Source organism: Labeo rohita, chromosome 10 (assembly GCF_022985175.1).
Source record: "Labeo rohita strain BAU-BD-2019 chromosome 10, IGBB_LRoh.1.0, whole genome shotgun sequence".
Taxonomy (NCBI): Eukaryota; Metazoa; Chordata; class Actinopteri; order Cypriniformes; family Cyprinidae; genus Labeo; species Labeo rohita.
The window spans coordinates 20,136,093-20,159,918 of NC_066878.1; the positions used below are offsets into that span (position 1 = coordinate 20,136,093).

The 23,826-nt window shown below is 38.8% G+C and overlaps 1 protein-coding gene across 1 annotated transcript; it reads right to left on the reverse strand.

Annotated features, from left to right (window-relative positions):
• Positions 1-4,484: 4,484 nt before the first annotated feature.
• LOC127171776 (complement C3-like) lies at positions 4,485-20,797 on the reverse strand. Its single transcript, XM_051120646.1, has 24 exons — positions 20,772-20,797; positions 17,071-17,243; positions 16,834-16,973; positions 16,351-16,563; positions 16,153-16,213; positions 15,837-15,920; positions 14,152-14,355; positions 13,994-14,069; positions 13,679-13,838; positions 12,800-12,895; positions 12,499-12,655; positions 12,159-12,322; positions 11,903-12,061; positions 11,650-11,709; positions 11,469-11,559; positions 11,302-11,350; positions 10,810-10,900; positions 8,831-8,920; positions 8,289-8,394; positions 7,618-7,707; positions 7,191-7,271; positions 6,377-6,460; positions 6,102-6,237; positions 4,485-5,374 (listed from the first exon to the last, which is right to left on the reverse strand). The coding sequence occupies exons 1-24, from the start codon at positions 20,795-20,797 to the stop codon at positions 5,233-5,235; spliced, it is 2,733 nt and encodes a 910-aa protein (XP_050976603.1). The 3' UTR covers positions 4,485-5,232.
• Positions 20,798-23,826: the final 3,029 nt, after the last annotated feature.

A 23,826-nucleotide genomic window follows, 5' to 3' on the forward strand; every position in this document is an offset into this window, starting at 1 on the left:
ATATTATTTGAGAACATCTAAACAGAGGTTTAGATGTTTTATTAAAAAATTAAAAAAAAAAAGTTTCATTTGACCTCACCATCATGGCGAACAGGGTTTACTTTAGTTGGGCTCTTGAGCCTTCACTTTCTTAATATAATTTTTTTGTTCTTTGGTTGCTGTAATTGTGTTTACAGAGCACATTTGTTATAGCGCCAAAAAAAAAACAAGGGGAGGGCCTTATTAAATGTTCTTGGTTAATTATTATTGATGGTGTAATCATCATCCAGTGGTCTGATTTGCTGATATCGTTCTATGGTTTACCTCTTAGTTTCATGATATTTACAATAGTTGTATGAACTCTTACTATTACTACTTTAAGATCTCCAGCATTACTTAGACACACACAGACATCAAGAATCAGCATTTGAATCTCAACAATGGTGACATTCAACAGCTGCATGCTGGGAGTCATGGGTGAGTTTTATAATCTGCTGTTACCCAGCATGCAGCTGTTGAATGTCACCATTGTTGAGATTCAAATGCTGATTCTTGATGTCTGTGTGTGTCAAAGGGACACCGTAGATTTCAAGGTTTAGTGTATAAGATAAACATCCATAATAGTTCATACACTTGTTGTAAACATTATGAAAATAATAGACTAACCACTGCATGAGATCAGTGCATCAGGCCACTGGATGTTAGTGATTTCCCCACAAATAAAAATTAACCAAGAACATCTAATCAGACTTCTTTTTGGCTTTGTTATTTTGCTGTAATAGATGTGCTTCATACACATAATTATAGCAGCCAAAAAAAAATTAAAAATCAAAAGTCAAGAGTCCAACTAAAGTAAACCCTGATCGCCATGATGGTGAGGTCAATTGAAACATAAAAAAAAAAATATATATATATATATATAAAACATCTAAACCTCTGTTTAGATGTTCTGAAATAATATTTGTAGATATATGACAGAAATCAAGCCAAACTGTAATGTTTGTGGAGTTGTTTAATCAGAGATTTAATGTATATTAAATTTATTATATTAAAGTTCATTTTATCTTTGGCTGTGTCTGATTCTTGTGTTTCTCTTTCCTTCTGTGATTCTGCTTGTAAACAGCAGGTGTTCATCATTATTGGTCAATCATGACATAATGATCTCCTTAACTCCAACACTGTGTCAATGCTACTTGAACACTCTGTAGTGTGGAAACACATGAACACTGAGCAGGGTTTGTTTAACACTGGGAAATGTTACATAAACTTTACCTGTTTCATTTACGTAAGACTGATGTATTTGAATTACATTAAGTTTAATTGATTTGTTTAAATTAAAACTATGTAATCTAAATGCATGGAACTGATGTATGTAATTGAATTAAGTTTAGGGCTGAAATATTTTTTTGAGTGTATATGGAAATTAAATGAAACTTATTTTTTTCTAATTACTTTTAATTGAATGAAATTAACTTGTTTTAAACAAGGGCAGTGAATTTGAAAATTAATAATAAAAAATAAGTAGGATTAAATAACACATTAAAATCAGTGAAATTAACCAGATAAAAACATGTAACATTTACATGGTTCAGAATAATTTTTTTCAGTGTGGTTTAGATAGTATCTCCCTGTCTTTTTTTTTTTGGGTGGTTCCTAACCGTGATCTTCACTTCGAAAGCTCCTCCAAAGTAATCCTGAGCCTCCACAAACATGTTCTCTGAGGAACCCACCCTCAGCAAATTAGGAGCTGACAAAATCTGAGGAGATCAAATCAGAGTGCTTTAAAACAGATCTGTTAGTGAGTCTATGAACGGACAGTAGGTTTCATACTCACAGTGGGTCACATAGTGTGAGGAGAGAAGAATAACAGTCAGAAACAGCAGCTTCACGTCTATCCTGTCTGTCTGTGTGTCTCTTCTTGTGAGATCCCTCACATTTATACCAACCTACAAGACCCCTCTCCTACACTTCTCTTCCCATCATGGCGATTAGGCAACACATTTGAAAAAGGAAGGATCTTGGACATTTTTGTGTGGATTTTCCAATAGTAGCACAAAAAGCTTCAATAAACATACTTAAAATATTGTTTTTATTAGTATATGTGTATCTCAATATCATGTACATGTGTCTACTACCATTATGTACCCACATAGCAATTGACATCTGGCCCAGCTCTGGGTCAAGCAAGCAATCACACTCAGCCCAAGTACAGCGAAGAATTACGGCCCTTGAGTGGCCTAGATCTGGATTACAGACATGAGCCAAACGTGAGCCATAACTGGCCCAAATCTCAGCCAAATTGTAACTTATAACCAGCCCTGAATTGCACCAAAACAAGTTTTAATAGTGCTACCCAATTTCAGCCTTTAGGAAACTACATCGAGACCAGTCTTTAACCAGAAACCCCAAAAGTGAGCTATGTCTAAAAGTGTAACTGTGTTTTACTGACTAATAATGGATCCATGGCTGAGTTGTTGTTGGTTTTTTTTATGGCTCTGTTTTGGAGTTACTGGTTAAAGACTGGACTGTGGTTTACTGAAGGCTGAGATTGGGTCCCAGATAGCAAGAGAGCAGGTGAAAACCATTGAATCAATGTTAAAAATAGTTAATTTGTCAATGTTAATGGCATTAAATCAATTAATGTTGAAAACATTTTGACATTTCAACAAACCACCATTACTGTGATCAGTGATTGGTTTAGCTGGGTTCTTGATTCTTGCCTTTCATTAAATCAATTTTTTTGCTACAATAATGCTTCAACGTAAACACTTATGCTATTAAAAAGCGCTGATTAAAAACTAAGTTAAAGTCTTAGTTTATGATTACTTTTTGTGATGGGTGACAGGTGTTGCATATGCTGATTCTTGATGTCTAATTGATTCAGCAATTTAAAGACTTTTTCTGTATTCTCTGTTAATTCATAAAAGTATGATAGCTGTACATCTGTACAAACCTCACAATGATTACAGTCACCATCTTTTGATCCCAGTGGATCTTAGTTTTCAGTATCTCAAACAATGTGGTTTCACACAATGTTACAAAAGAGAAAGAAAATCTAACATTAAAGTAGTCAAGAGCCCAACGAAACACTGAACACAACAATGGTGGTATGTTAAAATTTCCAGAAATTTTCAACATTATTAGCGGGAGCAAAAATTATATTAATTCAATGTCATTAACACTGACAAATCAACTACTTTTAACATTGATTGTATGGCTGCTTGTGGGTAGCACTATTAAAACTTGTTCTGGCCCAGTTCAGGGCTGGTTAAAAGTTACTATTTGGCTGAGATTTGAGTCAGTTATGGCTCATGTGTGGCTCATGTCTGTAGTCCAGATCTGGGCCACCCAAGATAAAGTATAGAGAGATAAAATATAGAGACTATTGTGATTCTAGTTCACAAACATGCTTAACTACAGGCATAATTGTCTCTTTTAAAAGATGTAGTTTTCATACCAAATAATAAAAGTTCCAAATGAAAATATTTATAGAACAAAATGCCAGCTGCAGGTCTGAAATGCACCATACTCATATAAAAAAATGTTGTGGAACTGAGTCCTGTTTTATGTATCAGACAGGAGACTTATAAAGAGTTTGAAGAGTTAATAGCAATGCAATTCTGATTTCCTGTAAATGATTATGTCTGTTGTGTAAATTCAACCTTTGGTAAATTGGCAGCTGCTCTGTTGATCTTTTAGGGGTCCAGAGAACTATTGAACAGTACCTGTTTTCATAGAACAGGTGTTGTAGGTTGATTGTTATGATTTCAGTATAGTAGTGAGCTGGTCCTCACAAGTTCAGCCAAATCTGTACATACAGGTACTGTAGCCTGTTATGCAAAAATATAATGTACTGTACAGTAGGGTCTGAGCTAAAATGCTCATGTCAATCAACTATCGTGGGAGCGGCCTCTGTCGGTTTATTACTCCGGTCTTCAGTGTCATATGATCCTTCAGAAATCATTCTAATATGCTGATTAGCAAGAAACATGTATTATTATTATTATTATTATTATTATTATCAATAATATTTATTTTTTGATGCATTTATCTGAAAACCTACCCTACATGGATGCCCTCCTTTGTCCACACAGGACTGTTCTTTGTGTTAGCTAACACCACTAGCTACCCCGATGACACGCTCTGCTCATTCTGTGATGCTAGTTTGTTGGTTTCAATGCTCTACATCAGGGGTCGGCAACCTTTTCGGCATGACGTGCCATTTTTAATTTTTCTGGTTAGCCACTGTGCCTATACCCTAATATTAAACATCTGACTGTTCAAAAATTTTTGATTGGTAGTGTATTTCTACAATGTCTCTGTACTGCATGCAGGTGTTTACACAGGGTCCCCCATGTTTTTCTTTATCTTCACTTTATTAAACCTTCAAATAGCCTAAAAAAAACAGGCATTGTCATCCTTCCATTGCAGCATATCATAAACACAATAATAATAATAAAATTAAAATAACACCAAAACATGTAAAGAATGGGGTTAAGTCTCTCTTCATTTGTAAATGTTTTATTGATTGACATACAATAACAATATTATTTTTAAATGCTTCAAAACAAGGAGAAACTTTAAACGATGTACATTTGTAGAAGACATGCTAAAAAAATATATTACATGGATAAATGTTATTAATTGTTTTGAAGTGTGCTTTTTCATTTTAGTTAGCAAAGGAAATGACGGGTATGTTGTTCTAACTTTGATAGTGTCAACTTTTGAAAACCTCTCAGGTAAAACCTTCCTTTTAACAGGAAGAGGAAAATATTTTTTTGTAATTAGTGATCTCAAAACCTTATTACATTTATCTTCCAAAAATTATAATTGCTGTTATATTGGTCAAGATCCTGCACACACTGCTGGATTGTCTCAAAAAAGTCATTTTTTCCCCTTCTCTTGTAATTCATTAAACATTGCATTACATAAAATGTATTTCTTCACTTTTTTAGGCAATACGTAATGTTTTCTTTCTCAACATTTAACACAGTCTGATGGGTTTCATTCTGAACTTTAACTCTCAAGACATTTTTCACACTAAACTGTGGGCAGAGCAATGTCATCATCATGTCTAATCTGATTGGTCTGTTTTTATACACAGTGCCATTTTTACATTTGATTGGATGATTTATTACTACAATTCAAGTGTTACATTTGAATATGTAGTACAGAGTCAGTTTGCCTTTATTCTAGTCATTCTTCAGTCACTATGTGTAAATATGTATACACATTATACGATGTGTTATACGATTATGTAGCACATCCTTCTTTGAGAAGTTTATTCTGGAGATCAGAAATGCCAATGTATCGCTCCCTTTGTTCTTTCATTTGGCTTTCCTCTCTTGTAGGCCAGTATTCAACCCAGGTCTGCTCTCCCAAGATGTACTGAAGACTAAAAACAAGAGAAAAGAGAAAACAAAACATACAAGTATTTACAAAATTACATATTATGCAAAATTCACTTTTACACGTTGTTTGAACGTAAATGTGTGTTGGTTATTTTATTACTAATAAAATCTGATACGGCTTTAAAACGCTTGATTTCAGCATGATATATATGATGTTTTTTGGCAGAGATCTTAGATACAAGCTGAAATTGCCTGTAAAAGGGGGCGGGGAGTGGCAGCTCTTTTTTTTTTTTTAAAGAGACATGCACTACAACAGCCTGTGTCTGCTCCCAATCAAAATAGACATTTTCAAAACAATATGATCTGTGAAGTATTTTGAGCCGAAACTTCACAGACACATTCTGGGGACACCTGAGATTTATATTTCGTCTTTTAAAAAGGGGCATAAGAGGTGCCCTTTAAAATCATATTCATTTTGGTTACATTTTTGAAAAACACATTTACACCATTTCAACAATTATTTTTCTTGTATTGAAAAATCAGGCATCAACCTTCAAAATAAAAGTCCAACATATTGGTAAAACAGAAAAAAAAAAGTATTGTCTAATGCTGAAAATTAATTAAGTATTCATCATAAAGTCTGTGCTATAAGAAGTCTAAACACACCATTTAAATAACATAAAATAGAACTTTGCAAAAGTTTCTACCAAAAATAGTCACGTTATTGAGCCACGAATCCTGGTATCTTGAAGACACACAGTGGACACATACCTTCCCCCGAGCTTTGGCAGGTCAACAGATTTGCCCATGATGAGGTACGACTTGCCTTTCACCAGTCCCAAAGGTATTCTGCAATTGGGACGACTCAAAAATGGTCTTACATTCCCCTCAACATCCTCATCAGTGCCTACAGGACAGAACAACATTTAGGAAACACTTCTACTGCAAAGCAGCTTAGTCTTCTGTACAGCATTACAGGACAGGACAACTGAGTTTAACAGGAATTAGACACATTTCAGATGCATTTCATGATCAGGGAATAATACCTTCTTTCAGCACCTGATCCACCTTCATTTCATAGATGTCAGAGTCCTTTTTCAGATTCATCCCCACCACTGTGACTTTATAAACTGTCAAACATATTATATTGTCATCTCCATGTGGAACTGTAAGGCTCAGGCCAAATATTTGTATTGCATTTGTACAAGGGTTAAAGGAATAGGTCACCCAAAATTGTCATCACTTATTCCCTCATGTTGTACTCTACTTTTTTTGCACAGCAAAACAACAACCTTTATGTGTTTGCAATTATTGTTGCTTAAGAGACATAGTCACTATGAAAAGAGCAGTGTATAACACTTTTCTATCACAACAGGAAAAAAACAACAATGGGAGCATTAAGGTAGAAAACAATGAACAAAAAATTGTCAGTCTTAATTTCTGGAAGTATGAGAGTCATGAAATACATAGTTCAGGTATGAAACTCTAACTAATCACTAATTGGTTCATTCATACGTCGTAGCACCAGCCTATCAGGAGTACTTCCTTATCCACGTAAGCATATATAGTGTGTCCTAGCCTGTGTTTGGTACGTTGCACGATTATAAAAGCTTATGCTACCCCTCCTCCTCCCCAGTGCCAACTATTTACATTTCTTAAAGCAGCCATCCTTCATTATTTTGACTAAGCTGAGCTAATTATTGTATTTGCTCCACAGCAGCAGCAGCGTAGCGGATTTCGTCCGCCAAAATCAAGCTAATGTAAATTTCATACCCTTGCCAATAAATGCTGAAATTGAAATTATCACTCCGAGAGTTGTCATGACTAACCAAGAATTAACACAGAACTGAATGTGTTTACCATAATCCATGCCAGCTTCACAGGCTTTATCAAAACGCTCATCATCTTCGATATGGTTTTTCCTCTGGTAACTGCAGTTTTCTGTGTTCAAAGAAGTTAATAATGTTCATACACACATACACACTTGTAATCACAGACAAATATGTATATATCGCCTCATTCACATTTCAGAATAAAATAAATCATAACTTCTCCAAGGCTTAAATCTGGTAATAGATTATTTCAGTTCAACCTTAGCAGTCTTTTGAACACATTACAGACTGGACTATTTAACGAATACATTTAGATTTATTTTTTTTTATTTTGGTGTTTTTCCAATTGCCCTAGGCTATCAACTGCTAAATTTAAGGCAAACATTATAAGTGGTTTGCAAGGAACCCAAACAAAGGTATGTATTTTATGAACCATTATTTGCGGCTGATAATACCTTCTGCGCACTGACACAGGTCTCCCTTACACAGTCTGTATAGAGCGCCATCTTCCCTTTCAGGGTGGAAGAACTTTGTACAGCGTGCATCTGAAAAACACACACACAAAATAGACATGTGTCAAACGGACATGATTCATCAAATGCAAATGAATTCATTAATTAATCTTAATTACCACATTCTCTGGAATATAAATAAGTTATTTTATCATCTTATCCGAAGTGACTTATGTAATGCAATTAATGGTAAGCACACAAAATATGCACAAAGCGAACACATTTGGATTGAGTTACGCAAGCCCGAAGTTGTTTGTATAGCGCATTTCACACACAGCGCTGCTTTCACTTTAAATGAATAACTTTAGGCATGCTGATTATAATTCTTGTTTATAATAAATGGCACTGCATTTTATGTTGGTTTTACAGTATACGTGTATTTGTCATTTCTGTGCAATATACCTTTAAAGGATTTGTTATGGTGTGATGGGAACTAAAATGCATGTTTAAAGTTTAATTTTACTTTTTTTTTTTTATCTCTAAATGTAATACAGTGTAACTCGTGTAATGATGTGAATTCTCTTTTCTTTCATTTTTTTATTTCTCTCTCTCTCTCTTTCTTTTTTTTTACATAAATGTGTGTGTGTGTGTGTGTTCATGCATCAATATCTCACCTGGTGAGTAATATTCATATATTGTGACTGCAGCAGGTTGTAGCAGACCCACATCTTGCAACTTGTGCATTTTAAAGATAATTCTTTCTTTCTCTGTATGCAAAACCTGAAAAACAGAAGAAACCAAAGCAAATTTATAATGACATGTCATGTTTATATATATATATATATATATATAATTTTTATTATAAATGACTGAAATCAAAGTCAGATCAAACTGTGGTAAACTTTTGTTTTAGCCCTCCTGTAAAGTTGGTGAAATGTCACTTATGCCTTTCTGGTTCTCACCCCTCGATATGTACTTTCTCTTGTGGTTATAATATTATGTGAAATATGACTATATGCTATATGCCCCATAACGCTTTGTGCGAGTTCTGTTTACATTCAGAAAAATGGTGAAAAGATGTCCAGTTACTGAATATTAATAAACACTTTGTCAGCCAATCAGAATCAAGAATTCAACAATATTTGATAGAAATATAAAGCAAAGCACATACTTTCTAGGCTACCCATTGGGAAAGAACGATAGTTTGCTGACATACCTTATCTAAGTAGAGAATGAGGGATCCTCGCTCTGACAGCACTTTGTCCATCTCAAATTTCTGAATGTATCTCTCCTTCCCTGTGGACAACTGAGGGCAGGAAACAAGAAATAAATTAATACATGATGATTAAAATGCTTTATGTCCTGCCTGTATATGCTATATGTATGTGTGCATACACAATCAAGTCAAATTTATTTCTATAGCATTTATACTACAGAAATTGCTTCAAAGCAACATCACATTAAACCAGAAAACAGTGTTAAAATATTGTAAATTTAATCAATCACGAGGCAAAATTTCTGCTCAGATAACAGTACCATGTAATGATGAAGTTAATGCAGTTCGACTGTGTCAAAGTGGCCTTTAAATTCATTAAAAGGAGTTCAATTCAGCTGTAAATACCTCTACAGAATACAACAGTGTCATTATTTGGCTCAGGTCAGTTTGATGTTGACTCAGTTCAGTTCAATAACAGCGTCAGTGATGCAGCTAATGTCATTATCCAGCTCAATTCAGGTTGAATTCTGTTGTCATCTGATCATGTCAGTGCAGGTACAGTAATATTACAGAATAGTTATTTTCCTTCATAGTCTGTTCAATGGACTCAACAGAATTGAACTGATCGTAACAGGCTGACATAATACTAAAAAACTTTAGATTAAAACAGCTATTGACGTCAGAGTAAGGTTTGCTTCTACAACCAGAATTCCAGAAATGTTGGGACGTTTTTTAAATTTGAATAAAATGAAAGCTAAAAGACGAAATCAAATGACATGAGCCAATATGTCATTCACCATAGGTTTAAACTGAGAAACTTTACAATTTAATGTACAAAATGAGCTCATTTCAAAATTGATGCCTGCTACAGGTCTCAAAAAAGTTGGCACGGGGGCAACAAAGGGCTGAAAAAGCAAGGAATTTTGAAAAGATTCAGCTGGGAGAAGTTAACTGACATCAGGTCTATAACATGATTAGCTATAAAAGAGATGTCTTAGAGAGGCAGAGGCAGATTGTGGAATACTTTAAAAATAACATTCCTCAACATTAGATTGCAAGGATTTTGCAAATCTCATCATCTACAGTGCATAACATCATCAAAAGATTCAGAGAATCTGGAGGAACTGGACAAGGCCTTTGTTGGATGCCGTGGTCTTCGGGCCCTCAGATGACACTTCATCACTCATAAGCATGATTCTGTTCTGAACTGTTTAAATGAAGGTTCATTTAAAATGAACTGTTTCAAAGTGGAAAAGTGTTCTGTGGTCAGACGAGTCCAAATTTGACATTCTTGTTGGAAATCACGGACGCCGTGTCCTCTGGGCTAAAGAGGAGGGAGACCTTCCAGCGTGTCATCAGTGCTCAGTTCAAGAGCCAGAATCTCTGATTGTATGGGGGTGCATAAGCGCATATGGTATGGGCAGCTTGCGTGTTTTGGAAGGCACTATGAATGCTGAAAGGTATATGAAAGGTTTTAGAGCAACATATGCTCCCCTCCAGACGACATGTATTTCAGCAGGACAATGCAAATCCACATACTGCAGTTATTACAACAACATGGCTTCGTAGTTGGAGTCCGGGTGTTGAATTGGCCTGCCTGCAAGAGTGGGGCCAAATTCCAACATTTTTGAAAAGAAGAGGAGATGCTACACCATGGTAAACATGCCCCCGTACCAACTATTTTGAGACCTGTAGCAGGCATCACATTTGAAATGAGCTCATTTTGTGCATAAAATTGTAACATTTCCCAGTTTAAACATTTGTTATGTTATCTATGTTCTACTGTGAATAAAATATTGGCTCTCTATAGTCTTCTAGAAAAGTGTTCTAGTTTTTATTTTATTCAAATTTAAAAAAAAAAAAAAATGTCCCAACATTTCCGGAATTGGGGTTGTAGAGTGTTCTCGAATGGTGTAATTTAAATAATTTAGCAATTAGATGTGAGGCATCGCTTCACTACTTTGGTACTAATACAATACCTCTTCCAGATCTCTGCTATCCACTGTAAATCCGGTCGGTATGCCAATATCCAGAATAGTCATGGTGGCATCATTTTTATTACTTTTGTAGCTGTGAAAATGGAGATCAAGAGCAGATTTTATTAACAGGTCTCTTAGGTTTTGTAGTTTTGCTCCATCTTCTTTGTATTCATTTGCGTTTAAGGCTGTTTTTCACACTAGAGCTTTTGGTGTGAACCCGAGTCTGTTTGACCTCAGAATTCTTATATTGTAGTAACACAGAGCTATTCGTCTCTGAATAAGCTGTCTTTGTAAAGCAAAGCTGCATCTGTGTCAGAACGCAGTGAAACTGGAGTCTCTGTTAGACTCATTATGTGGTTATGATGGTAACCAGGTAACTTGGGCTTCGACCAATTAATCAAATCAAGTGTGAAAACTCACAAAATAAGCACATGCTGTCCAAAATAGTTTCCTGACATTTAAATAACCTTATTAGAATACGTGTTCACGTACTAGAACTCCATAGTGAGCTTGTAAGTTTCAATGGCCCCTCGTTGTTTTGCTAAAGAAAAAAAAAAACACACACACAGTAATAATTAAAACCAACACACAATGAAGTGTTCTATTTTTTCTCTGTATGTATGGAGAATGCCACAGAAAGGGAATGAACTCAATCTTACGTTCATTTTCTTTCTCCATTTTAACAGTCAGATCAAACAATGTACAGTCTGACTTCTTCTCAGCAGGTCTGGCGTAGTACAGCGTCATAACCTGAAAACAGCAGCACGTCTCATATTACAGTAGATGTACAAATGCTTTAATCTTGCTGTATAAACTGTGTAAATGCTCATGAACACTCACTGAGAGAGTGGCTGTTCCAGTTCCTCTAGCAGTTACATTGAAGTCCTTGTTTATGTCCATCTGTTGAGTGAACACTGTTGAGTATCAGAGTAATCAAATCCATAATATAATAGAGATATGTAAAGATCTTACTGTCCAAACAAATGACAATAAAAATGATGGACAATGAACAACTAAACTCCCATAATTCAACGAAAACACAACTGACATGAGCAGCAACGAATTTGAATCTAGGAGATGAGTAACTCCTCACCCTGTCCGACCGTGTAAGATGCCTATTATCATTTTTGATAGTATATTTGACAGGTCTGCTTCTTCCTGCCACAGACAGCTCCACCTCCAGATTAAAGTTTTGTCGGTCCTTCACCTGTGTGCGATACTCTGCCACGGCCTGGAACACCATGATGGTCGCCTAGAAAAGACAGAAAAGCATAACAGCCTGTCCTGCAGTGTCGGTCCCACACTTGTTCTGGTGTTTATCACAGTTGAATGATGAGGTGTTAGTGTACCTGTGTGGTGCCATAACCACCATAGTGAGACTGTTGTCTGGCCAGCCAGTGCACTGCCTCTCCTGCTTTATCGAAGTCTTTTCCATTCACAAGCGCCAGCACAGCATACGCCGTCGCCTCTAGTGAGTGATGATGTTGTCCAGGGACAGTCCAGGACCGACCGGCTGTTTCAAACACAAAACATCCGTAGAAACATCTGTTCCATTAGCATTATGGACATTAACAAGCAGCCATCATTACACCACAAAATCTTTGTAATTCTTCCATTATTTACACTGGGGTCAGAGTGAGAACTGTTGCAAAGAGTAAATCTTTCTGATTGCTTATTGACTTAACTGACCTTCTACTTGGGTGGAGTGTCTCATCAAGATGTCTATATTGAGTTTGTTCTCACTGGCCATGGCGTAGGACGTCATCGCAACAGCGTAAGGATTGGTCAGTTGTGGAAGTCGACCTTCCAAGAAAGAAACAGCCTTCCTGATACTTTCACGCAGACTCTATAAAAGTGTGTGTTTGAGGTTAAACAAAAGAAGTGTAAAAAAAAAAAAAAAAAAAAAAAAAAAAAAAAAAAGAAAAATAATTACTGGTGAAAACATTATTAATAGTTCTGGCAAATGCAATGGTGGAGAAGGTGTACTTACACCAACTGATCCAGCACAAATCTCTCTGCCCTCTTGCATGGCAATCACAACAAAGGCTGTCAGAGAGGCATCTGAATTTTTGCCCTGTACGTCACCCTGGAATAAAGCACAAACAAACAGAATTTCAAAAAAAAAAAAAAAAAAAATGGGTGCTTTATTATTAAATCAGCAAAGCTTGCTAAATGAGCTTGTTAAAAAATTGTTTCCAGGACTACAGGAGTATAAAATATTGTGAGATAGTAACAGTATAGGTATTGCAAACACATCTTGCTTTAGTTCATAATTCATAAGAGTGTTCTCTCGAAAAACTTTTAAAGTTCCCCTAAGAAATTTCGCCTTTGCTCGCAAAACATTTGTGTCTACTTATATATATATATATATATATATACATATAAATATATATATATTTAAGAAGTAAGAAACGTTACGTCTGCTCACCATTCACTCAACAAACTTTTGCAGTCCCCTTAGAAACTCTATGATCACTCGCAAAACCTTTGCATAGCCCCGAGATGGGAATATAACAGTTTTGTTCTCTTGCAAAACTAGATAAGACCATTCTTCCTCGGCTGGGATCGTTTGAATCCGCATTCAAACTGCATTTTGGAAGTTCAAACTCGGGGCACCATATCAGTCCATTATATGGAGAAAAATTCTGAAATGATTTCCTCAAAAAGCATAATTTCTTTACTATAATTTATTAAACTAAAGAAAGAAAGACATGAACATCTTGGATGACAAAGGGGTGAGTAAATTATCTCTAAATCTTTGTTCTAGAAGTGGACTTCTCCTTTAATGAAGTTCTACTGCTAGCTTCCATTCCTGTTCTCCTTTACAGATGAGTTTAAATACAGTCTGTCATAATAACATTCAACTTACCACCATCCCTGTTGATAACACAGCTGCATCCTCTTTAAAGGACCCGTCTGGCAGTTGTTTGTTGAGAACCAGCCACTTGAGGGCGCTACAGATCACATTTTCATCTAGAGTAACAAGGTTATTGGCCATGGCGAAGACTTTGGCCACATATCCTGTTAACCTTTAACAGACAGATGCGAACCAAAAAAAAAAAAAAAAAAAAAGGGGAAAAATTTGCTACCAACAATCTCAAAAACAATAATAACAATTTTGAAATAATTGCTGGGGAAACTGGGAATGAAAATAAAACAAATGAAATGATTGAAATTAAAATACCAAGTGCTGCTTGGCCTGTGAATATATGCAGCATAGGATCCATCTGGTTTACGGTAGGCCAGCTGCCCTTGATAACCTTTATGCAAAAAAAAGAAATAATATTTATTTGCTTATAATCTGTTTTTGATCTGACATTTTCAAGAGAGCATCTAAATCACCTGTGCTGATGTGTTTGATGGCTTCGTTACGGCGCTCAATGCCAACAGCCTCCCACTGATTGGTGCTGTCCAGATAATGAGTGGCAATGACAGGAAGAGTCATACCGATCATGTTCTGTTCTCCACATCCACTGGGTTGGACAATAAGACGACCCATGAAGTCTCCACTGATGGCCTGCTCGACTGTCTGAGTGATCTCTTCACCTGAAGAGATGAAAGAGGGAATGCAGGTTGAGTATTCTGTTTTTAAATTATATGCGTCACTTGTGCAACACTTTCAACACTGATGTGATTGGCAGGTTTTTAACTGACAGCTCAATCAGTAATAATTTCAGACTGTAAATAGTGGATCTGGATATTGCATTAGTCATGTGCCTCAACAAGTAAAGTCATAAAAAAATGATACCTTTGCAAATCATTAGCTAATGATTAATTAGAGCAGACAACTGGAAGTTGAATGGCTTCAACCCATTGTGGTAATTAACACATGAATATATACTATTGGTTAATATAATATGTTATTAGGGAGTTAATACATTGACACATTTAACTAATAACACATTTATACAATATACATTAAAGGAGAAGTCCACTTCCAAAACAAAGATTCACATATAATGTACTCACCCCCTTGTCATTCAAGATGTTCATGTCTGTCTTTCTTCAGTCGTAAAGAAATTATGTTATATCTGCATTTTCCTCCATATAATGGACTGATATGGTGCCCCGAGTTTGAAACACAGTTCAAACGCGGCTTCAAACGATCCCAAATGCGGTTGTAAACGATCCCAGCCAAGGAAGAAGGGTCTTATCTAGTGAAACAATCAGTTATTTTCATTTTAAAAAATAAAATTTAAATACTTTTTAATCTCAAACGCTCGTCTTGTCTTACTCTGCCTGAACGCTGTGTATTCTGGCTCAAGACAGTTAGGGTATGTTGAAAAACTCCAATCGTATTTTCTCACTCAACTTCAAAAATCATTTCAAAATAATCCTACATGAACGGAAGTACCGACCCAGTCTTTGCAAAGTGAACATGCAAAGAAGATCAAACACCCTTAACAAAAAAGGTAAAACAGCGATACAGGATGATTTTGAAGTTGAGGGAGAACATGAGATGGGAGTTTTTCGACATACCCTAACTGTCATGAACCGGAAAAAAAATAGTCCAAGACGAGCGTTTGACATTAAAAAGTACATAAATTGTATTATTTTTATGAAAATAACTGATCGTTTCGCTAGATAAGATCCTTCTTCCTCAGCTGGGATTGTTTACAACCACATTTGGTATCGTTTGAAGCTGCATTTAAACTGCATTTTGGAAGTTCGAACTCGGGGCGCCATATCAGTCCATTATATGGAGAAAAATCCTGAAATGTTTAACTCAAGAAAAATAATTTCTTTACAACTGAGGAAAGAAAGACATGAACATCCTGGATGACAAGGGGGTGAGTACATTATATGTGAATCTTTGTTTTGGAAGTGAACTTCTCCTTTAATATAATAGTTAATTATGCATTAAGTTAATTCTGCATTAACTCATAATGTGCAAGTAAGTAAACCTCACTTCCCTGATCTCAAGAGGCACACCAGCGACTGATGCTTTCTCTAGCCTCCTTGTTAGCGTGCCTGCCTCCCATGCCGGAGACCTGGGTTTCATTAATTGAAAAGACATTTTTCCTTACCAGCAATTGAGATGTATGTGTTAGCAGGTGTGTCTGGAACCCAATCAGGTGGTATTTCAGCTTTAAGAAGTATAGGTTTTTCTCCTGTTCCATTTAGGATGAGAAATAGAGAAGAACAGCAAGATGGAGGAAGAGACATGAGTCATGTGCTGATCACATTTTGTACACATTTGGTGAGTACTGAGCAAGAAAAGAGCAGGAGTTGATTGTAATGATATTCATACATTTTTGTCTTGACTGGCCAAAAGTGAAATCTCATTATTTAAATGGTTTTTGTGACTAAATGCAAATTTCTGTGGTTCACAGTAAATCTCACCATTCTTAGCAGGATTGAGCTCCACATTTTCTCTTTGTAACGAAATCAGCACACCCTCAGACTGAAAGAGAGAGAGAAAGAGAGAGATTAGAACTACCTGAGATGTTCTAGTTTATCTATTCAAAATGACAAACATCTATTGATGATACGAATGACCAAATAAAATGAAAATTGACAGAAAAGTGTCATCAGACGTACCACCACCTTCAGCGTCTTTCTCACTCCATCAGTGTGGACAGAATCATATGCTGAAACTTTCACCTCAATCATGTGATTCCCCAGAGTCATGGGAATAATCACATATGAAACGGATATGCTGGAGTCTTTGTCAACGTTTACTACTGTTCTGTATTTGCCTTTCTTACTGGCAGAGCTGCAAACATCTTCTGTCTCCATGAACTCCACACGCACCTGGTGAAAACAGGTTAATGACACTCAAATCACTTAAATACAGCATCTAGACAAAACTTCCTCCAAAATAAATGCACATGAACTTAATATGAAATGTGTAATGATAGGATAGATTTCTGTTTTAGCACAGAATGGTATCCTACACTTTCCTTCAGTTTGAGTCATGAGCAGCTCATGGATCAGATTAGACTACAGAAGAAATGGTTACTATGCATATGACTATAATGTATATAAAAACTGAATGAATTTTTAATATTAAATCTAATCTACCTTTTGCTTCTTTGGTGTGTAGTTGTGAATAATGGCCTTGATTTCCAGCTGTTCACCACGCACAGCAGAGTAAGGCATCTTGAGGTCAATAAAAAGGTGTTTAAAAACGACCAACTCCTCAGGTTCTGCCACACAGATGCCTTTGAGGACGAATACACACACACACACACAGAAATTCTTAAAGTAGCAGTAGCTGTTTTTCAGACCATGTATTCTGGGTTTGCAGCTTCGCTTTACCGAGTGTTGGTGATAGACTAACAGCCAAGATCTGCCAGGTAGTAATAGAGTCTTTCAGGTAGATCACTTTTTCTCTGGTTGGTGTTGGACTGGAACATGAGATATATATGAGAAATTTCAAATATGGTAGGTGAGAAATTACAAGTAAAAACAGAAACTGTTGAAGTAGAGTTCTAACACTTGTTTACCAGGCCATACAACATGATAAGATGGGCGGCCAGGAGGAATTATGTCTTAATAGGACAAGATCAGGACAAGAATCTGTGTTATTTTTTTTTATTATTTTTTTTTTTAATAAGCACATTCAATACTGTTTTATACCACCACTGTCACATTTATGTCAGTTCTGTTTTGGTTTCTCCCATAGTCATGTATATTTTACAGTCACCCTTGTGCAGACTGATCTTAAGCACAGCTAAAAGGATTCCTACCAGTGGCCATCACAAAACATAACATCTTGCAGTTTTGTCACAGGTAGAATGCAACATATTTCAATACAAGCTTTTCAGTCCAATTTAATTTATTTAATATTTTTATTTAGTATTTATTTAATAATTTAGTATTTCAAACATTGAACCCACGGGAGAAAAAATCAACCCTTCGCAACAGTTTAAAATCAGCCCAATTCCATGCAAAAAATACAGATTTGGCAACCCTGCATCCAACACAAGCTGCAGGAAGCAGATTTAATTGATCATGGGTCAAGACAAGAGTAAGGAGAGATGACTGACAAATTATGCTGGAGGATTTGCTGCTCAGCAGATTATGTCCTCATTCCTGATCTTGTAAAATGTGCTCCCTTTATGCAGAGTGTGTGTAATCGTGAAATTACAAGTGAAAGTGAATAGCCATCATTCAAAAGAGACTCCCTGATGTGCCAAAATTATATTTAATATTAGAATGACTGCATGAGCAGGCGGTAATGCCCCGAAATTCAGCGGGAGTGGGATCAAGAAAACAGTCCCACATAGATGTAACGCCACGCCAGCAGAGGGAGCCCTTACCCATGAACTGACTGTTGCTGCTCCTTCTGCTGCCTCGTTGGTTACTTCCTGTTTGGTGGCCATAAAAGGAGGCCTAAACCAAACAGAGACTGTGAAGTATTGTTTTGCTGTAGTGGACTCTACCAAGTGTTTCTCTAATTTCATTGCCTTGTTTTTTGTCACAGTTTTGTTTCATGGTCATAGTTTTGTCTTTGTTTTCTGCCATAGTTTGCCTTGTTCATTGCCATAGTTTTGTCTTGTTTCATATCCTTGTTTATTTGTTACTTTTGGACCGCTCTCTCTGGTTTTTGGACTCTGCCTGTTTTTGTGGATAATGCTATTGTTTTGCCTTCGTCACACTGTTTGTTTGGATATTGACCCTGCCTGTTCGACTACGATCTGTATAATAAAGCTCGCACTTGGATCTCACACGCTTCCTACGAGTCCGCCTTACAATAGGGCTTTAATATAAAAATGCACACAATGAATGCTGACTGTAGAAAGCAAAAGCCGAATCCCGGACATTTCGGGCGATTTAGAAACCCCGGGTAGATCCAGTTTTTAGGTCCAAAAAGAGGACATGTCTGGGGAAAAGAGGACGTATGGTCACCCTAACTAACGTAAATCAAGCAAGCTAGTATATATAGGCCACAAAGTATTGATGAAATAACACATTAGCATAACAGAGGGAATAATATGAAATTTTTGTCCAGAAAAGTTCTTGCACAAAATAAATTCAAGCATTTTCAAGGATCTGTATCTATGTATGTTTATTTTCAAAAACTTTCCAGGGCCTTGAAATATTTTTTTTTTCAGATTCACAAACTTTCAAGGATTTCAAGAACCCGTGGGAACCCTGAATAATGCATGTTCTTTGTCGGAGGAAGTCATCAAATCATCAACTGAGATCATGAGATTGCCTAAGGCCAGGCATACACGGTGCGATTTCATCTGATTTTGAGCCGAATCCTGACTTGTGCAAATTACAGCTTTGTCATGCGTCATTTGCCATGCCGTGCCCGTGCAGTGAACAGGGAGAAACAAGAAGCGATTAACCTCTCCCAATCCGCAATCACTGGTGGCCGCTCATAAGGGTATTGTACCGTTGGAGCAGCGTGTGAACCAATTGCCCTAAACTCAGTGTTTTTTTCCCTCAGTGCGCTTGCACAAAAACAGAAATGAGGCAGTTTTATCTTTAATACAGCAAGAACGAAAAGAGGGAGATCTTTATAAGTTATGTCATTATCAAACTAACTGCACTATTACTCGTTTATAAATCCTAAAATATTGCAGATATGCTCACTGAATATAGGCCTAACAGACCACTCAGATCATTAGGATCAAGTCAGTTAGAAATACCAAGGGTTCACTCAAAACCAGGGGAATCCACATTTAGCTTTTATGCCGCCAGCAGGTGGAACCAGCTTCCAGAAAAGATAAGATGTGCTAAATCAGTAGCCACATTTAAATCTAGACTCAAAACTCATCTGGAATTTGATGAGTTGAGGGAAAAAAAAAACACTGAGTTTAGGGCATTTGCACTTACTGAATGAGGACTGTGCTACATCCAAACTGATTGCACTGTATTTTATGTATAATTATTTTTATACATAACTGTTTTAAGTCATTTTTTAATTAATTTTTAAATCATTCCCTGTTTTTACTCTTGTGCTTTATTAATGAATATTTTAATTCATTTTATATGCAAAGCACTTCGAATTACGACTGTGTATTAAATATTCTATTTAAATAAACTTTAGCAATCTGCTGCTTACCTCCAGTTCGTGTTGCAGAATGTTTAACCTATATGTTCATGTCTTGTAAGTCAATTGTGCATCTATATACTCCGACTCCTCTTTTATTAATGTACTTAATCATTATTTTGTATTTATTTATGTATTTATTAATTTTTTACAAAATGTATATTTAGTTACATTGATATTAATATGTTGATATGTCTTTATCATGGAAAATGTGAATCATTGTCCATCATTTTTCAATTTTTGATAAAGACAAACACGTTGCAAAATTACAAATACTTCTGTTTTAAACAATTAAGGTGAGTCAATGCACTGATATCACACAGTGTACAAAATGCTGTGAAGGTGCTTTAAACTCCAGTCAATTAATTAAGAAACAGAAAGTAAAAGTAAACTGACTGAGCTTTCAGCATCTGACACTGCATTAAAGGCACATGCTATCTCAGAGGAGAGGAGAGACAAATTTATCAACATATACTGATGACTGATAACTGTTTTAATTTATTTTCTAGAAATTTCTCTTGTGGCCGATAGTGTAAAAACAGAATTGTATTTCATGTTAGGCAAGCTGTTTTTTGGAACTTCGCAGTTGTAACGCCAAGCCAGCAGAGGGAGCCCTCACCCTAGTACTGCCTGCATGCTCCCTCTGCTGCTTCTACTGTTACTTCCTGTTTGGCACTATATAAAGACTGACCATGTGCTCATGAATTGGCGAAGTATTGCCAGTTTAACCTGCCTTACCGAGCGTTCACTTACTCTGTTGGATTACCTGTTGCCGTCTTGCTTTGTTCCTGATTATTGTGTTTGGATTACCCCTTTGGATTTATTTGCCTGTTTGGACTGATTTCAAGGTTTGACCCTGCATTCTCCTGTTGACTACCGCTCTCTGGATTTCCCCCATTGTTACGTTAGCTTGATTGGACTGTCTGCTCGGTATCTGACCCACCGCCTGCCTAACCTCTCTGCTGCTGGAATTACCTTCATTGTGTATGTTTGCTGATTGTTTTAATAAACATCCGCTCTTGGATTCTACCTCTGCGTCCTCGTTACAGAATACTTCGCCTACCAAGAATCCAGCGGAAACGATCAGCCATCATGAACCCAGCGGTATCTCGTCTCATCTGCCTTCGTCAAGGCGACCGGGCCATAGAGGATTATGTTGAGGATTTTTGTGGACTGTGTCATTTGGTAGATTTTAATGATGTGGCCCTAAAGGACTTTTTTCGTTTTGGATTAAACGAGCCCATTAGTTCAATTCTGCCAGGGGGGAAAATCTGCTCACGCCGCTCCAGGGCCTGCTCACGCCACGCCAGAGTCTGCACGCAAGATGGCTGCCGCCACGCCAGAGTCTGCACGCAAGATGGCTGCCGCCACGCCAGAGTCTGCACGCAAGATGGCTGCCGCCACGCCAGAGTCTGCACGCAAGATGGCTGCCGCCACGCCAGAGTCTGCACGCAAGATGGCCGCCATCCCAGAGCCAGTCCACAAGATGGCCGCCTTCCCCGAGCCAGTCCACAAGATGGCCGCCTTCCCGAGCCAGTCCACAAGATGGCCGCCATCCCAGAGCCAGTCCACAAGATGGCCACCATCCCCAAACCTGTTCACAAGATGGCCGCCATTCCAGAGCCAGTTCACAAGATGGCCGCCATCCCAGAGCCACTCCATAAGATGGTCGCTGTCTCCAAGTCACACACCACATGATGGCACACATACTGGACTCACCCCTCATGGCTGTATGGGCAGCTAAAATGGCAGCTACCCCTGGTTCCAGTCAAGTTGCAGCTGTGTCAAATCAATTCGCAGCTGCGTTTCCTGAGTCAAGTAAAGTCACAGCTGCCACCCCCGAGCCAAGCAAGATTACAGCTGCTGTTCCTGTGTCAAGTCAAGCTGCAGAACCAAGTCAAGCTGCAGAACCAAGTCAAGCTACAGCTGCTGCTCCAAAGTCCAAGGCTTCCAAGTCAAGTCTAGTTCCAGGGTCAAGTCCAGTTCCAGGGTCAAGTCAAGCTACAGAGCCCGGTCAAGCTACAGAGCCCGGTCAAGCAACAGAGTCAAGTCAAGCAACAGAGTCAAGTCAAGCAACAGAGTCAAGCAAGGCCACAGCTGTTCCCCATGAACCAAGCCAAGTCACAGCTGTGTTCCACGAGCCAAGCCAAGATACAGCTGTTGTTCTCCATGAGTCAAGCAAGGACACAGCTGTTCCCCACGAGTCAAGCCAAGTCACAGCTGTTCCCCACGAGTCAAGCCAAGTCACAGCTGTTCCCCACGAGTCAAGCCAAGTCACAGCTGTTCCCAGCGAGTCAAGCCAAGTCACAGCTGTTCCCCACGAGTCAAGCCAAGTCACAGCTGTGCCCCACGAGTCAAGCCAAGTTACAGCTGTCGTTCCTGAGCCAAGCCATGTTGTTCCTGAGTCAAGTTACGTTGCAGCTGTGTTTCCCGAGTCAAGTCAAGTTTCCAAGTCAAGTCAAGTTACAGCTGCGTTTCCTGAGTCAAGTCAAGTTTCCGAGTCCAGTCAGGTCACGGCTGTTGTTCCACAGTCAAGTCAAGCTGCAGCTGTTGTTCCAGCGTCAAGTCACGTTAAAGCTGTTTCCTGTGTCAAGTCAGGTCAGAGCTGCTCTTCCGAAGTCCAGTCAAGTTACAGCTATTGCTCCTGAGTCAAGTAAAGCTATAGCTGTAGCCCTCAAGTCAAGCAAAGTCACAGCCGTGGTTCCTGAGTCAAGCAAAGTCACAGTTGATCTTCATAAGCCAAGTCAAATTGCTGCTGTTATTCCCGAACCAAGTCAAGCCACAGCTGATCTCCCTGAACCAAGCCACACCACAGTTGATCTCCATGAACCAAGTCAGGTTACTGCTGTTGCTCCTGAGTCAAGTCCGGCCACGGCAGGCCTCCCTGAGTCAAGTCATAAAACTGTTATTCTACCAGAATCTCACCAGGCCCCCTCTGACCTTCTCAAGCCACCTCACGTATCAGCTGACCCCGCAGAGCCCACGCTCCCAAGCCACGCAGAGCCCACGCTCCCAAGCCACGCAGAGCCCACATTCACAAGCCATAAGTCCATAGCATCAGCACCCTCGAGGTCAACAGACACCCCACTATCTACTGTGCTGCCTGTAATGGCCATCGCCATTTTCAGTGTGTGGGCAGCACGCTGTGCTCCAGAGGCCTCATCGGTCCACAAGTCTGCTCCAGAGGCCTCGTGTGTCCACGAGTCTGCTCCCGAGGCCTCGCCTGTCCACGAGTCTGCTCCCGAGGCCTCGCCTGTCCACGAGTCTGCTCCCGAGGCCTCGCCTGTCCACGAGTCTACGCCAGAGGCCTCTTCTGTCAAAGAGTCTGCGCCAATGCCCCCAGAAGCAGCAGCTCCGGCTGCAGAATCTCCTAAAAGGGCGGCGTTTCCCCAAGGACTCTCTGCCCGTCCTGTCACGGCCATGAAGGCCATTTATGACTTCCCTGCCTCACCTGCCCAAGCATCTGCGCCCATGCCCCCAGAGGTGTCAGCGCATGCTGTAGATCCTCCTATGGGGGCGGCGTCCCAGGATGAACTCTCTGTCTGCCATGTCGCAATCAAGAAGACCAAGGAAAGCATTCATGTACACACCGCTCTGCTTTGCATGTCATTAGTCCCACTGTGGATATCTCTGCTCCTGTTTGCTCTGCCTGTTCTGCCTGCCCTGCAATGGCTCCCTGTTATGCCTGCTCTGCCTGCCTCGCCATGGCTCCCTGCTCTACCTGCTCTGCCTGCCCCACCATGGTCCCCTACTCTGCCATTGCTCCATGGCCCAGGCCCTCCAAGGCTACACTGTCTGCCATTGCTCCACAGCCCAGGTCCTCCAAAGTTCCACTGTCTGTCACAGCTCCACGGCCCAGGCCCTTCAGTGTTCCACTGTCTGCCATTGCGCCACGGCCCAGGCCCTCCAGGGTTCCACTGTCTGCCACAGCTCCACGGCCCAGGTCCTCCAAGGTTCCACTGTCTGCCATTGCTCCACGGCCCAGGTCCTCCGAGGTTCCACTGTCTGTC